The sequence below is a fragment of the Lepus europaeus genome, chromosome 4 (assembly GCF_033115175.1).
Source record: "Lepus europaeus isolate LE1 chromosome 4, mLepTim1.pri, whole genome shotgun sequence".
Classification (NCBI taxonomy): Eukaryota; Metazoa; Chordata; class Mammalia; order Lagomorpha; family Leporidae; genus Lepus; species Lepus europaeus.
In genome coordinates, this window is record NC_084830.1 from 44,795,263 (window position 1) to 44,811,801 (window position 16,539).

At 49.1% G+C, this 16,539-nt stretch overlaps 1 protein-coding gene across 3 annotated transcripts in view; it reads right to left on the reverse strand.

Moving 5' to 3' along the window:
• Window positions 1-2,383: 2,383 nt before the first annotated feature.
• MATN2 (matrilin 2) overlaps window positions 2,384-16,539 on the reverse strand; it is a 155,433-nt gene continuing 141,277 nt past the window's right edge. For 2 of the 3 annotated variants that reach the window (XM_062188189.1, XM_062188188.1), the window contains exons 12-19: window positions 15,846-15,968; window positions 13,563-13,685; window positions 10,456-10,869; window positions 7,814-7,966; window positions 6,813-6,884; window positions 5,721-5,855; window positions 5,254-5,352; window positions 2,385-3,402 (exon numbers count right to left, since the gene is read on the reverse strand). In XM_062188189.1, coding sequence (XP_062044173.1) covers window positions 3,347-3,402; window positions 5,254-5,352; window positions 5,721-5,855; window positions 6,813-6,884; window positions 7,814-7,966; window positions 10,456-10,869; window positions 13,563-13,685; window positions 15,846-15,968 — 1,175 coding nt within the window. In that variant the 3' untranslated portion in view covers window positions 2,385-3,346. Of the gene's footprint in view, window positions 3,403-5,253; window positions 5,353-5,720; window positions 5,856-6,812; window positions 6,885-7,813; window positions 7,967-10,455; window positions 10,870-13,562; window positions 13,686-15,845; window positions 15,969-16,539 lie in introns of all 3 variants that reach the window. The other variant, XM_062188190.1, reaches the window with a different exon arrangement.

The following is a 16,539-nucleotide window of genomic DNA, read 5'->3' on the forward strand; positions in this document are numbered from 1 at the left end:
CTGTGCTCACATTTTCCACAGTTAAGGATACCGTTTGCAGACCCCAAGGTACCATTTCTTCACAATTTCCGTTGCATGACTTCGCAGGCATTTTGGAATGATGGTTTTTGGAAAATGTGATTTCTAAGATCACTTGGCTTTTATCTTTTTATGTTCTTTTTGTCCAGTTGTTTGAGAAGAGTTTAACATTCAAAGAAAGGGAGTTTAAAGCTAGTAAAAAGGAAGTGTTTTTCTGGCCCGGGCCAGCTGGGATTTGAATGCCCTTGAACTGCCGCAGAGTCAGAAAATACCACTGGCCAAGAGGATCTGGGAAGGTACAGGGTGGCATTGTGAAGCAGTCTTTGCTCATTGGACGGTAATGTGCTTGGCTGGGTAGCTGTCATGTGCAGGGGCTTGCAGGAAATTTCAAGCCCCTTAGATTACTCCATACGTGTACTGAACTGTTAGATGTAGGGATAGAAGCCCAAAAGAAGTAAGATGTGGCATGTGTAGGGGCCAGCGCTGTAGCGCAGTGGGTTGAAACCCCAGCCTGAAGCACCAGCATCGCATATGGGCTCCAGCTCGAGTCCTGACTGCTCCACTTCCGATTCTGCTCTCTGCTATGGCCTGGAAAAGCAATAGTTGATGGCCCAAGCGCTTGGGGCCCTGCACCCACATGAGAGACCCAGAGGAAACTCCTGCCTCCAGACTTTGGCTCGGCTCAGCTCCAGCTGTTGCAGCAATTTGGGGAGTGAACCAGCGGATAGAAGACCTCTCTCTCTGTCTTACCTTCTCATTGTCTGTAACTCTACCTCTCAAATAAACAAAAATCTTAAAAAATCATATGGAGTCCATATGGGATGGTAGCTGGGGCAAAAGGCTTATAGAGAAGCAACCGAGTTTTAGGCCGGACATAAATGTAGTTAGTGGTCATCTAGAAGATGTTCACCTGTGGCATAGAAAAGTTTTCTCCATGATCTTGCAGCTGCCAGCTACTACTTCTCAGACTTCTGCCCTGTGTCGGCAGTGCCATCTGGTTTCCGTGCCCCACACACCCCTGTTCCTTGTACATACCAAATCCCTGTGAGTGGCCTTAGAACCCTTTTTATGTCGTTAATTGCCTCTGTCTCAATAAATTAAGGTCCCAGAGCATAGTGATTGAAATATTCAATTTTGTCACTTATCAAAATTAAATACTTAACTCTCTTGTTGATAGGCTTCTAGCCATATAGTCCAGAATTTTATCTGCATCTTCATAGTTCTTCAACACCTTGTGCATTTACCATTATTTAATTTACTACTTCCGACCTGTTGGTTTCAAAGGATAATTGAGGGATGGCAATCTGCCAAAGTACAGAAGCCAAAGCATCCTATCCTTTCATTCAGCTTACGTGTAACTAAAGTACCTTCTTTGTGTCAGGTGCTCTTGGCTGCCAAAGAAAAAAACGGTAGCTACTGGTGAGCATTTAAAATGTCTGAGACACTTAGTAAGCAGTGTGTACAGGCTGGCTCATCTAATCCTCTTGACAACCGAATCAGAGAGAACCATTAGCCCCATTCTACAGATGAAATCAAGGCATGGAGAAGTCACAATATGTGAAGATGGAATGCAGTTCTGCGTTGTGATTCCCATGCCTTGGTTTCACCTGTAAACAAAGCTAGCAAAAACAAGGAAAATGGGGAAATATTTCAAATTTTAGATCATCTTCAAATTCAAAATCTTGGAATAATCAAAGTTTTGATGGTGGAAGCTTTTGTTTCCCAGAAATCACCTCCCCAGGTTGGAAAAATCTAGTTAGTAAATAATGATGAAATGTAATCAATGGTTTGAAAAAACTGTTGGGTGCGGGGCAGGTTGTAGTCTTCACTGCCACTAGAGGGCGCCGGAACACAAGTGAAGTCGGGTTGAGCCAGCTGAGAACAATGCCTGACCTACCATAACCCAGATCAACACTTCCTGATGAAAACCTGGACTTTCAGGGCCAGAGGCATTACCTACATAGAAACAAAGCTCAAGGTCTACTACTGAGTGATACTTTCATGCCTGAAAACAATCATTTTCAGATGACTGTTCATGGGGAGGGCATTCCAATGGAAAACACTCGTCTTGAAATATTTAAATATGAACTTATTCAAGGAAGGTGTTTCGTGTGTAAAACCTCTCTTGGGCCCTAAAACATCTTTGTTTCTTACTGAAGCTGCCACTAAACTGTTTCTTCTTCCAAGTGCCTTGAGTTGATACAGTTGATGTCCCGTCTGTTCCTATTCCCACTTTTTTATTTTCCCACTTGGAGTGTATATTCTTCCAGAGTATTTCTTGGACTTAAATATACATATTTATGTAACTGAACAACCAATTGTGTGGTTTTTAGTTTTAAAGATTTATTTATTTGAAAAGCAGAGTCACAGAGAGGCAGAGGCAGAGAGAGGTTCTCCATCCAGTGGTTCGCTCCCCAAATGGCTGCAACAGCCAGAGCTGGGCCTATCTGAATCCAGGACCCAGGAGCCACCTCTGGGTCTCCCACGTGGGTGCAGGGGCCGGAGGACTCAGACCATCATCTACTGCTTTCCCAGGCCCTAGCAGAGAGCTGGACCTGAAGTAGAACAGCCAGGACTGGAACCGGCACCCTTATGGGATGCCGGCACTGCAGGCAGCAGCCTTAACCTAATACGCCACAGCACCGGCCTCTAATGGTGTGTTTTAAAAGTACAGAAATGGTATAATGCTAAACATTTTGTCATTAGCTTAAAAAATTAGTTTATTAAGGCAGAGCAACAGAGCTCTCATCCACTGATTCTCACGTATACATATCTTGGACTTAAAGCTAAACTAAGAATTGTACACAGAATACCATTTGTTGAGGTGAATTTTAATATTGTATAAAAAAATCAAACTTGTTACACATGTACATATGCCCTTTGATTTTATGCATAAATCCATATACATATATCAAGGTAAAGTCCAATACAAAAAAACCAGCATGTCCTATGGCCAGTGTTCACAGAAGTCAGACTGCAAACTTTATTTTATAGTCAAATGAGATTGCAACACTAAGGCAGCACGAGGCTGAAGCAAATCATGTCCACAGCACATTACAAATGCCTTGTATAGCTTATTTACTCTCCCTTGGTAAACTCATCTTAGAACTCTCAAAGATAGTTTTCTAAATAAGTTTACACAAGTCCGTGTCTCCCGTTTGTCTCTGTTCTGTAGCAAACCAGCTTTCTCAGAACTGGCTATGTTGGCTTTGTTTTTTATGCTTTGCTTTGTTACAGACTTAACAATAGCCTGAGCTCTGGGGCTCTGAACTATTTTCCTTGGGACCCTCGATGCATGACATGCAAACAGATAGTTCATTTCTCGTCTTCATCTGTATCTCAGGCGGTTCTCCAAGGCTTCCATTCTCTGTGTCATTTCTTCCAGTAAATCTCAAGTTAAGGAAGAAGAATCTGGATTGCCTACTTTTATTTATATTCAATTGCACCTTGATTTATTTACATAAAAATCTGAATCCTGAAAAATAAAAGGCACTCCCCCCCACCATTTCTGCTACAAATTTTAAACCCTTGACTTGTAGTTTATAGTAGCTCATTTGACTTGCTATCTAAACAAACATATATCAGGTTAAATGCTTGTTGACATTATCAAAGCCAGAGAGCTAAATTTGAATTTGTCTTTATAAAAAATTTATCTGAAAGGCAGAGTTATATAGAGAGGGGGAGACAGAGAAAGATCTTCCATCTGCTGGTTCACTCCCCAAATAGCCTCAATGGCCAGGGATGGGCCAGGCCAAAGCCAGGCGCCTGGAGCTTCATCTGGGTCTCCCACATGGGTGCAAGGGCCCAGACACTTGTACCATCTTCTGCTGCTTTCCCAGGCACATGATCAGGGAGCTGGATCTGAAGTGGAGCAGCCAGGACGGGAACTGACACCCACATGGGAGGCTGCTGTCGCACGTGGTGGCTTAGCCCACTGCACCATAAATGTTGCAGACCTCCATTAAATTTTTTTTTTTACTTCACTTACACCCTCTTGCTTGTAAATGAGTTTGCCATAGCCCACGCCTGGCAGCCAGAACTGACAATGCTGAGAACGTAGTGAAGAGGCGAAGATGACATGAGCAGGCCTCAGAAAGCAAGACACAAATAAAGGCAGAGAGAAGGGAGATGAGGAGCTTTCACCTCTGACGCGGGGAGGCCAAAGGGTAGCAGCCTGGAGGAACTCCGACCCATGTTCTTCCATATGTGATTTCTCTGGTCTCTCCTGAAGTTGATCTTCAGAAGTGGGGTGGCAGAAAGGGAAGGCAAACAGAGCATTGTCTGTAAACTCCTACAGACCCCACCCCCATCAGCTCCTTGTCACAGCAGCAGGGCCCAGATTCATCCTCTCCTACCCACTGGTAAACAGATGATTTTGCTTGACTTAGGGGCGCAGGCTTCCAGTTTTCAGGAAGGAGGTGGCTCTGAGCGGTTCTTTATCCTACAAAGCACTGGCACAGAGGTAGTTACCGCTAAGCCACGTGCCCACAGACTAGCTGATGCGCGCTGAGACAGCCATCGGGCCAGCTCTGGTAAGCTCTAGTAAGCTTACTGTAATTCTGACTTCTCAGTAGTTGGCAGGGCGTCCCGTGTTTAAAAGCACTGGATTCTAATTTCTCTATTGTCCCAAAGTAGGCCTTCTATTTGTGCTATTATTTTAATGAATCATTGGATCCTGCTGTTCCCTGGGTAGAACGCTTCATCTCTTAGAGTGCTGATTGAAAAGATCTCTGTGGCCAAAAAAAGAAAAAAGAATCCCCTCCTTCCCGGCTTCCACTCCCCCAGGCCTCCAGGAACTACACAACTGAATCCAAGTGTGGCCTCGGTCTGACTTGGGGCTAAAGGAAAGGCCCCGTGTTCAGAACAAGTTGAAAACCTCTGGAACATTCTTTGCCTTACCACACCGTGCCTTTGAGGCACTTCAGCCTGGGCCTGTCTCCTCCCCACCCCCCATCCTCCCAGCCCAGAGCGAGCTAGGTCTGGCTGTGTGTGCATTCTGCATGCGACTGCCTGCCCAGCCTTCCTGCTGAGCCCCCAGGAACAGCCCTTCAGCCTGACCTGCCCTTGCCTCAACCACCCAACAGGTGGCTGGATGAAGACAAAAGCCTTCCCCAGAGTCCACTGTTCTTGACTCCACGGGAATGCCTTCATTTGCTAATACCCACATACAGGATGGTGAGGTATTGAGCCTATTCTCTGTGTTCCACACAGAGACATGCTAGCAGCAAAGGATATGGCGCTGTGTTAATTTTCTTACTTCTTCGTTCGCAAGGTTCTGGAACATGATCAGGTTTTCACATTTGCACTGCTCGTGTTTTTCTTCCAGAGGGCTTCCTGAGAAAGCAGACGGAAAGTGTTCACCTCTCATGGCCCAGACCTCCCCGGCGCATAACAACAGGGCTGAATCAGGAAACCATAAGGAAAAGAAGGGCTCAGCTCTTTGCACATAGCCAGGCCGGGCCGAGGAAATCCCAGGAGAGGCTCTGTGTGCTGTGTGCTCCTGACACTGACAGAGGCCTCCGCGTGCCTTAGTGGGGAAGACCACGCCAGTTTCTCTTAGTTTATTTATTTAGTTTTTGGTTCTCATTTTTCTTCAGTCCTTTCTCCTCTTTGCCTTGACCCTGTTTCCTGCTTCCTTCTGTGTTGGCAAGCTGGAAGGCTGGTATCAAGCAATCTGATAAGAACACTGTACTTGGAATTACCTGGAGATTTTGTTGAATGGAAATGTTTTTGAGTTGTCCGTGACAGACTGTCTTCTTCAAACAGGTACCTATGCTGCACTGCAAAATTAGAACAGGAAAGGAGGTCTCGGATATTTATGGTGACTGGCTCAGATTCTGTAAGGAGAAAGAAACTGAAGTCAAACCTGCTTTATAAAAAACATGTACACATTTGCACTTTACTTGAAAGATAGAAAGAGAGGGCCAGCGCTGTGGCATGGCAGGTGAAGTCACCATCTGCAGTGCTGGCATCCCATATGGGCATCAACTCAAGTCCCAGCTGTTCCACTTCCAATCCAGCTCCCTGCTGATGTGTCTGGGAAAGCAGTGGAAGATGGCCCAAATGCTTGGGCCCCTGTACCCATGTGGGCGACCCGAATGAAACTCCAGGCCCCTTGCTTCAGATCAGCTCAGCTCTGGCCGCATTTGAGGAGTTACCCAGCAGATGGAACACCTCTCTCCCTTTCTCTCTCTCTCTCTCTGCCTCTGCCTCTCTGTAACTCTGCCTTTCAAATAAATAAATAGATATTTAAAGGGGGGGGGCATGAGAGAGAGTCTATCATTGGTTTACTTCCCAAATGTCCACAATAGTTGAGTTTGAGCAAGATAAAGCCCAGGGCCCACAACTCAGTCTGGGTCTCCCTCATGGGTGGCAGGGACCCACATCCTTGCACATCCGCAGGAAGCTGGACCGGAAGTGGAGCCAGGACCAGGACTTGAACAGGCACTCTGATATGGGATGTGGGTTTCAAATGCTCATCCCACCCTTAACTCTTCCGGGGTTGCAGAACAGCCATCAGCACAGCAAGGTACTTGGTCTTCTTAGGACTTGGTACACTTGGTACAGAGCTTTACTCTGGGATATGCTACGGCAAAGAGACTGTCACAGAGCTGCCAGTCACCAACCACAGCTCAAAGTAAGGGTCAGGGAATCCTATCTGATGGAGGGAGAAGGCTCCAATGAACATCATTTAAATCTTACTTACTTTCACTTCTTTCCCACTCTCACCTGGAGAGAAGCCACGGTGGAGGCACCCATGGAAGATTCTGGAAACACTGCTTTCTAAAATTTACCTGTTGGCTGGTGACCCCTCTTTGGTGGATTCCCTGCCGGGGAGTCTTGTCTTCCATCAGCGTCTTCTAGAGCTGAACAGAAACAGATGACCAAGAGGAGTGACAGTTGTCCACGTGTACGCACGTGAGCTTCAGGAAGCAGGTCCCAGACCAACTCCCTGGCTGCCTGCCATAAACCAGGGATCTACAGTTTTATTTGGCGCCACCAAAAGTGCAAAGCAATCGGCTGCTATGCTATCTACGACCTCACGAGGGCAGTTGTCTGCAGGAAGAGAACCAGGGCCCCTTAAGTACATGAACTTGTTTTAAGACTCTTCTCCCGCAAAGGTCATGTCAGAAAGTAGGGCAGAAAGAAAGCTGAGGGTCTGGAAGCATCATGTCGCAATGGCAGCAGCTCCGTGAGGCATCCCAGCAGCCAAGAGGCCAAGCAGGATGTACTCAAAGGACTAACCGGTCCTGCCTCTCTGGTTCCCCTTCATCCTGGAATTCTTTGCTCTGGAAGAGTGAGACCCATGGCTTAGACTGGCTTTTACTGGTGACTGAACCTGGACATGAGTCGAAGGAAAAATAGGCAGAGCTGCTGTGTGGAAGCACACCCCGCGCTGCTCGTTAGCAGCCTGGGGAACAGTGCGCATGGCACCCCTGCACGTCAACTGGTGGTCTGCAGTCCGCACAGGGAGGCGCGCCTTACACTCTCAGTGGTGGCCTTGCAAGGACTGCCATCCCCTTCCACTCCAATACGGGCCTTCCTGCAGCCGCCTCTCAGCTCTGCTGATTCAGCTTCTGATGGGTTCCTAGTTACATGGCCATCTCTGTGGCGTTCCAGGGAGGAGTCAGCACACCGGCACTGCACCTAGCGCGCCAGCAGCGGTAGCCTTTGTCCCCTGCTCTGTCCCCACTTCCCCCTTGTAATGCCTGGTTTTCCAGGTATCACTGGCCCTGCCCACGGGGGAGGCGCTTTTCTGAGCACTCTGGAGGAGTGTGCTGAGAATCTACGCTACCTTCACAGATGCCCATCTTCAGTTTCTCGCTTATCTCGTTCATCGTGCTGAAGTCTTCGGCGTAGAAGAGATGCTTGTCTGTGGGCTCAGAGGCGATCTCTTGTAGTTCCTCCTCTATGGCTTTCCCCACCCCAACAGCATACATGGTGATACCTACGGTGCAGAGAACATTCAGAACAAGGCGGACAGAGCTGTGTGTCCTGCTCCCAAAGCAGCCAGATACTAAGTGGTGTGATGTGAGGGGTACAAATGAATGCTCCTTTAAATTTTTTTTTTTTTTTGGTCATTTTTATTTTAAGCAAAACAGAGGGATCTAAGGGAGAGGGGAGGCATCTGGGAGAAGCAAGGGAGCTAAACCACCGCCCTGTTGTTCAGCCCTGGGCAGGGTTAGCTCACAGCTCATCAACATTTCCCTGACTTAGCTTTCTGGACAAGAGGGAAAGAATGCTCTCTTACGGCTTACGCAGGAGACTCTTCTGAAGTCTGTGAAGCAGGTGCGTCTGTGCCCTTGTAACTTAACTTCCTTTCTACTTCTCAAAGGCACAGGAAGGGCATCCTCATGACCCAAGACAAGGGAAGCTGCCTGCTGTCCACCTCTCCTGGGAGGACACAGTCTTGGGGGGGATGCTGAGCTGCGAGGAGAACTTGCAGCCCCCTGGAGACCCCCACATCAGGAAAAGGAACTAACCTAGGCATTGACCTTAGATTTCCATGGGGATAAGACACAGCTCCAAGAGCTTTTCTAAAACAAATTGTTAGATTCCTCTGCTCCCACCTGCTCATTGGCTTCATCTGAAAGCAAAACACAGCATGAACTAAGTTCTGCTTGATTTCAACACTTTTCAGCACTGATATCTTATTCTGGCTAATTCATTAGACTACCTTTTTTTTTTTCCTCCCCCAATGCAAAAATGGCTCTGAGCCAAGGGCAAGGGTTATGCCTGGCTCTGAGTCTGTGTAAGGTCCACAGCCAAGTTCAGCATATTTGTGTGGGAGCCCAGAGACTTTACACACAACTTTCTAAAAAGGCTGCCTACTATTTTAAGATTGTGTTAACTACACAAAGGTAATTAAATACATTAGAAGTTGTAATCTCAGATAAATCCTGCTGCTTCAAGAACCAAATAAATATACTACCTGTTTCTGTGTGATCTGTGGAAATCTGAATGGGGAAAGTGTCAGGCAGATTAATCTCAGCAAAACAAATAAAAGGGTTCACAGGGATGCCTCCCTAATACTTTTTCCATGCTGGTTCACTCTCCAGATGGTTACAACACCCAGGGCTGGGCCAGGCTGAAGCCAGAAGCCTAGAACTCCATCTGGTCTCCTACGTGGGTGGCAGGGACCCAAGTATTTGCACCATCCCTGATGCCTCCCAGGGTGCACATTAGTAAGAAGCCGGATCAGAAGGAGAGCCAGGAACCGAAGCAGAAACTCGGATGTGGGATGAGGGTTAACCGCTGTGCCAAACGCTTGCTCTCTGCCCAATACTCTGTGCGAGTGCAAGCCAGAGGCCCACGGGGTTGACGTGACTAGCAGGCTGGTGTGGTGTGAACAGCCAGTTTGACAGTCCACTCCGATTACTCAGGGCAGCACACACCGTGTGGCCACCGCTGTCTGGGGCTAGGAACAACATGAGTGAACAGTGAGGTAAACAACAGCAGGCAGCGCCTCCTTCACGGAGACAGCCTTGCTGTGTGCAGCAGCGTTCACCGCTGGACTGCAGTACTTTCAGCCCGCGTCCACTCATCTCTGGGTACTGGGCCCACATCTACTCTGTGCCAGGCCTGGTCCAGGCCCCGAGCTCGGGTGAGGCTGTGGTCCGTGCAGACATTGTTGGGACCTGTAACAGCAGAGTGCCCCAACAAGCACTAAAGGAGGTGGCTTTGAGGCAAACTGCTCCACAGTCTCCAGTCTGCCCAGCCTCGCCAGACACCATCGTAAGCCACCTCCACCACCCATCCTCGCCTCTGCACTTCCTTCCGCAGCCATTCGTGCCCCTCCCCCCACTTCACATCAGTACAGCTCAGGTCCCTCCTTGCACCATCCACGAGGCCAGGAGGAGCTCAGGGAACAGGCTCAACAGCCAGAGCCGAGTCACAACCTTCTCCGACAGTCTGCCTGTCTCAGAAGCTACCTTCTGCCTACCAGCACCGGCGTATTCTCTAGCCTGGGGCTACTGTGTTTTCAGAGTGTTCACGGGAAGCACTGGGTAGAAGAAAAAACCCACACGCATCCGCAACCATGCACACGTCTCAGTCAAGTTCCCACCAGGAACCTGTTTGTAACACGTTCTGGAAGTGGTTCTAAAGCAAGCAGCATTTGGGAACCTGTGTATTCGTCTGAGTTAAGGAGCCCGTGCGGTGGGTGGTTCTCTTCACGGGCAGTCACGCTCTGGCCAGGAAATCACAGTAGGTGATTTCATACCTGGTATGGGCTGGGTACCCCAGCTTCCCAGGCTGCGAGCCTCGCTCATCCCTTGTGAGCGTAATTCCCGTCCAGCCCCATGCTAGGTGGTCATTTGGTAAACTGAGGGATGGAGATTGACGGGAGGCCTGTCTGTACCCTCCAAGAGTCTCACTCCTCTGGCCCGCTGCGCCCTCCCAGTGAGTTTAAGAAACCTGAGCTGCACCCCTTTTTACCATTGGCCTTGGCCTTATTGGCCCACTCAGAGACGTCATCCTGAGCCCGTCCGTCGGTGAACACGATGGCCACTCGGGGTACCCGTGCGGAGAGAGGCCTGGCCCCTTCCAGTTGGGTGAAACTCCTTTCGAACATGTGTTTCAGGGCCTGCCCCGTCATGGAGCCCTTGCCCATGTATTTCATGTGGGCCACAGCTTTCTTCATGTCTTTGGCCGTGCTGAAGCTCCTCAGCATAAACTCGGTGCGGACCTGCGTGGAGTACTGGAGCAGCCCCACCCTGGCCGCTTTGGGGGAGACTGCCAAGGAATCTATAATGGCCGTGAGGAACTGCTTCACAATCTCAAAATTGTCTTCTCCGAGGCTCTTGGATCCGTCGATCACAAAGACCAGGTCCAGCGGGCCCTCAGTGCATCCTGCGGAAACACAAAGACAGCTGACACGGCCACACGGTGACAACTCGTTCGTACCCAAGAGTGGAAGACAATTAGGCTTCAGTTAGAGGCACAGCGGCTTTGAGGAACCACTTTTGAGCTTCTTTAGAAAAAGCACAAGACAGAAGAGGAATTGGGAGGGTTACAAACAATAGTTTTTTTTTCCTCCCAATGAAACTAGGAGTCTCTGACATGATTTTATTTTTTAGATTTTTATTTATTTATTTTCATTTTTTTTAAAGATGGAGAGAGTGAGACACAGCGCTTCCATCTGCTGGGTCCCTCTCTAAATACCCACAATCATCAGGGCTGGGCTAGTCAAGAGCCTGGAACTCAATGCATGTCTCCCACAGGGTGGCAGGGGCCCAAGCACTTGAGCCATTATCTGCCGCCTCCCTGGGTGTGCATCAGCAAGAAGCTATATTTGGAAGCGGAGTCAGGACTCACACCCAGGCACTCTGACATGGGATGCATGTCTTTCCTGCTGTGCCAATGCCTTCTCCTCAACAGTCGTTTTTAGATTTGCTTTTGTGTGTTGGCTTGTCAAAATGATAAAAACTTTTTTTCCCAAGAAAAGTGTACAAATTGTACAAATCACAGCAGATGTATAAATCATCTAGGAAACTGGCCCCATCACATGCTGGATCACCAATAGCTAGGTCCAGGGCAGGGCAGGCTGGGTGGGAGGCTGTGTGTAGAATATGTAGAAGGGGCTGACAATACCCAAAAGGTTCCTACAGCTTCACTAAAGGAGGGTGACAGGACACAAGTACTGGCATTTTGCCTGCATTCAAGAAGGAGGTTCTTAAAATTCAGCTTGACCATCACCTCTTCCAAGGCGCTTTCCTGGTGCCCCAGCTTGTGTTTGTTGTCTGTGTAGCCTAAAATGTCTTTAATGAGCATCTGCTTTGTGCAAGGCAGTAGGCACAACAGGACTGCAAAGCTGACGAAGGCAATATGCCTAATACCAAGCTGCTTACAACCTAATGTACTCTATGCAGGACCCACATCGTACAATAATCATTTGATAGGTGTCTCTCTCTCTTTTTTTTTTTTTTGACAGGCAGAGTGGACAGTGAGAGAGAGAGAGACAGAGAGAAAGGTCTTCCTTTGCCGTTGGCTCACCCTCCAATGGCCGCTGCGGCTGGTGTGCTGCGACCAGCGCACCGCGCTGATCCGAAGGCAGGAGCCAGGTGCTTCTCCTGGTCTCCCATGGGGTGCAGGGCCCAAGCACTTGAGCCATCCTCCACTGCATTCCCTGGCCACAGCAGAGAGCTGGCCTGGAAGAGGGGCAACCGGGATAGAATCCGGCGCCCCGACCGGGACTAGAACCCGGTGTGCCGGCGCTGCAAGGTGGAGGATTAGCCTATTGAGCCACGGTGCCGGCCGATAGGTGTCTCTTTTCTACCAGTGTGTGAACTCACTCCTCAGCATAGACTGGGCCTCATTCATTTCTGTCACCTTAACGCCTAACATACAATGGGTATGCAGTAAGGGCTGTTGATGGATTAAATGAATGAAGTGGTGTGTGTTGGCAGCATCCCTGTAACTATGCTTGAATGCTTAAAAATGAATGATTGCCATGAATTCTTTATCTACAACAAAACTCTTGGGGCAACTCAGATGACTGACAGTAAAAGAGAGATTAAAAACAATTAAGCAATTTGGGTGTGGAGAGATTTTTTGTTATTCAAGGCTGCTTAAGAAAAATCTACAGATCCCAAATGGATGATGTCTTTTCCAACAGTCTACAGCATGCGAGAGAACTTTCTCTCTACTACATCAAGAACTGTGTAGCCTTTGAAAGTGAAGCACAATGATATAAGCAAGTGAAGACACACACACACACACACACAGGCAGAAGCATCTCTTAGCTTGGCTGGTAGGGCATGTGAACATAATTGCGGTTCCTGTGGGTGTTGAGCTGGGTCTCCTCTTTCTCCATGAAGTGCTTGTCCTCCTTACTCAACCTACAGATCTTGTATTAGTGAAGGGGGAAAGGCCAATTCAGAGGCTCCTTGACACTAGGAGCCTGTTCTTGAATCAACCAAAAACAAAGAAACCCCAAACTCAAGTGACATGCACGTGGCTCTCCAGCAGATTTCAGAAACACTGGGATAATTTTCTGGCAGCGAGTCTGTGCTCTCCCCTACCCCACTGATTCCTTGTAGAATAGGACCTGCACCACGGCCTCCATGCACAAAGGCTTCTCCAGGACACATGAACATAGGAAACAGCAGGAGAGCAGCAGGGTGAGATCCAATATAGGATGCTGGCACTGCAGGCTTATAAAATAATGAACTCTCTCCAGGTTTCTTTTGCTGGTGGCTTTTTTTTTTTCTTTTATGTTTCACCCTTGTTGCCACCCCTGTTTCTAAAATTCCATGCCCAGGACTGAATGTGATTCTCCCTTACAGAGCAGAGCACCGTCTCCCTCGTTCCCTCAGCCTAAGATCACCCTGGCTTTTTGGCTGATAAAGGAACTTACTGTCAACTAACACCAAGTGTTCGTGCAGATTCTGCTGCTAACCCATCTCTGCCCCATTCTGTATTGGTGCACACACATTTCTATTCAGGAGAGACGCATCGGTGAGGGATTTGCTACCTGAAAACACCCCAGAAAGCAGGCGCTCCAAAACCCAACCCAAGCCGACTGCCAGGTTCCGATCACTTACTCTTGCACCGTCTTCCGTCCTCAGCAAGAACAAACCCCTCTGAGCACTTGCAGACGTAGGAGTCGCCCTGATTCACACATGTGTGCTCGCAGCCGTGCTGGGTGGATTTGCAGATGTCCTTCCCTGCGGAAAGGGGTGGGGGAGTGAGCGATCCTGGCAGGGTGGAAGCACGCTGGTGAGATGACGCACAGAAGCCCTTCTTTCCAAACTCCACCTCTGGCGAAACCTTGGAGAGGCCAAGGTGAGGGCGAAGCTCACCCAAGCCTGACTGATGGGAGGGTGGGTGGCCAGCTTCACTTTTTTTTTTTTTTTTCCCCATAGAGATTCCAAACACTGCGTTTCGATTGTCTCATGGGTGAGGCATTTGAACCCCTTCAGAACACTCACAGCCCTTTAATCCCCACATCATCCGCTGACAGGAGGGATGCACCCGTTGTACACACGGAGACGCACATCTCCGAGTTTCCCTCATAGGCCTGGGGTCGCCCAGCACCATGGAGGATCACAGAAAGCCTGCGGCCCTTTTCCATCATCAGCCCTCTGAGAGGCGACACTTTACTCAACACCCGAGCCAGTACCGCAGATTCCTCACCGGGTGGGGAACAGCCAGCCCGTGGGCTGTATAAGGCCCGTGAAATCATCTGTTCTGGCCTCGCAAAGGCAACCATGGGCGGGACTCAATATTCAATTAATCTACAGCAGGTTAATTTTTCGGTGGATAATTTTGTATGACTTGTGAATGATGCTTATAAATAGCTAAATGGCTCATGGCAGAAAAAAAGATTCCCTACCCCTGTAGGGTGGGAATGGTGGAATTCGATTTAGGGATCAAACTGCAGCGGTAGAAGTTGTGCTGTGTGTAAACTGCTCACCATAGGAGCAGTAAATGTTGTCCGTCTGTGTGTGTTTACAGGAATGAAAGCAGGAATGAATGGCTCAGGCAGACAGGACACATGTGCTCCACAGAAGGGACGCTTCAGGGTTTACCTAAAACCCAGCACGGTGCAGGAACCCTGCAGAGTTGAGCCATGGTACCATGGACATCCATGGAGTCAGCTGTTCAAAGAGAATCCCCAGGAAGGGGAGGAGCCCCTCTTTGTGGTAGAGGAATGAGGGTGATGAGTCTCCTCTCCCCTCAACCCTGCTTTGCTAGCCTGTAGGAACCCCCAGTTATCTCAGTGGAGTCTGGGAGGAGACCTTCACACATCAACCCCAGAAGCAAACAGGCTTATTTGGCCTAACTCAAAAGGCACCATTGCTCCCTGGGGCAGAGTCACGCAAGCAAGCAGACGTTGTCCAAACCCCCAAAGGAGGATGACCAGCTAGAATCTCCCAGTGGAGTAAAATCTCCGCCCTGTGCTGCTTCCAACACCTGTGTCCCTGAACAGGGGTGCCGACACCTCTCGCTTCCAGTGGGCACCAGGATGGTTCATTTTCTGGGTCTCCTTGGCTAGGGGATGATCCCCAGCTGCTTGGTCAAACACCAGCCTCGGTGTTCTAGGAAGATAACTTTTGGGTGTGCTTAACAATTGAATTAACAGCTTGGAGTAAGCGGATGGCCCTCCATCAGGTAGGTGGGCCTCAATCATTCAGGTGAAGGCCTCCAGGGAAAAAGACGAAGGTGTCTCACACAAGAGGGGATTTGGCCTCCGGATGGCCTTTGGACACAGCTGTAATATCAAGTCTTCCCTGAGTCTCCAGCCTGCTCTGCACACACACCTGCCAGCCACAGCATCATACGAACCAATCTCTTAAGTCCATCTTTCCTCCCCCACCCTCCCTCCCTCCCCCCCATATATATGTACACATGCACACACACACAGCCACATATACTATGTTTCCCTGGATAACCCAAATATATTAACTAAACTCTCACAGTCTGTTCCGAGCGACCTACAGCAGCAAATGATAGAGAAAACAGAATAAAAAAAGAAATACACAACCCCTCTCCAACCCTTTACCCTCACTGTAAGACCCAGAAGACAAAGGCCTGTGATTATCCTGTGATCCTGTAGCGACTGCTGGCAGGGACGAGCCAGGCGCTGCCCGAGGCTCTGGGCATCCACACAGCTACCTGAGGAAGGGCCCACAGCTGAGGGCAAAGGCACACAGGTAGAGGCTGCGACACTCCTGGGGCAGGAAGGTCCCCTGGACTGATCTTGATCGAAACACTTTCAAAGCGCCCAGAGCCGGAACTTCTATTAGTGACGCTGGTTACAAACAAAGAGCGGAAAGACTGAGTGCGACTCTGGAATTATCTGAGCGCGCCTGCAGGCTCCTTACTTCGGCAGCGTCTCCCATCCTCAGCGAGCCGGAACCCCTCTAAGCACCTGCAGATGTACGAGTCGCCACGGTTCACACAGACGTGCTCACAGCCGTGCTCCGTGTCTCGGCAGACATCTCTCCCTGGGAACAGCAGCGCACGTTACTACAACCTCGCCTTGACAGGTGACACAGAGCTGCCCTTGGAGGTGCCAGCCCCTCAGCCGTGGACTTCGGTGAGCAGAACGGCCACGCTGAGCACAGGCGTTAGTTAGCACCTCCAAGTCAGGCTAAGTCTTCAAGGTTTCTTATGGTCATCGGCACCGTCATCCGCCAGCACCTACTTTTGGGGTCTCATAAAAGTGCAATGCAAAACCACAGGCTTTCTTCAGCCGTGATCCCCGAATGGAAACCCTGTTGAAATGGTTACTTAGGAGACTGGACCTCAGTTTGGATGAACAGCGCTGAAATCTAATTTTGGCTTTGTCCCCATCATAAAATACGGCTTAGGAGAATCACTTAGCTCTCCTGCCTGAAAAATGAGAGTGATAATTCTAGTTAGCCATCTTTTCTTCAAATAGTGTCACATGAGTTACTCTAAGGAATGTGCTTCCAGGAGCCTGAGAAAAAAATGACTGATAGGGTTGCAAATCACTGGCTCAGGGCTCCACGCTCGGCTCTGACCACAGAGAGATGTGTTTTGGAACTTACAGCC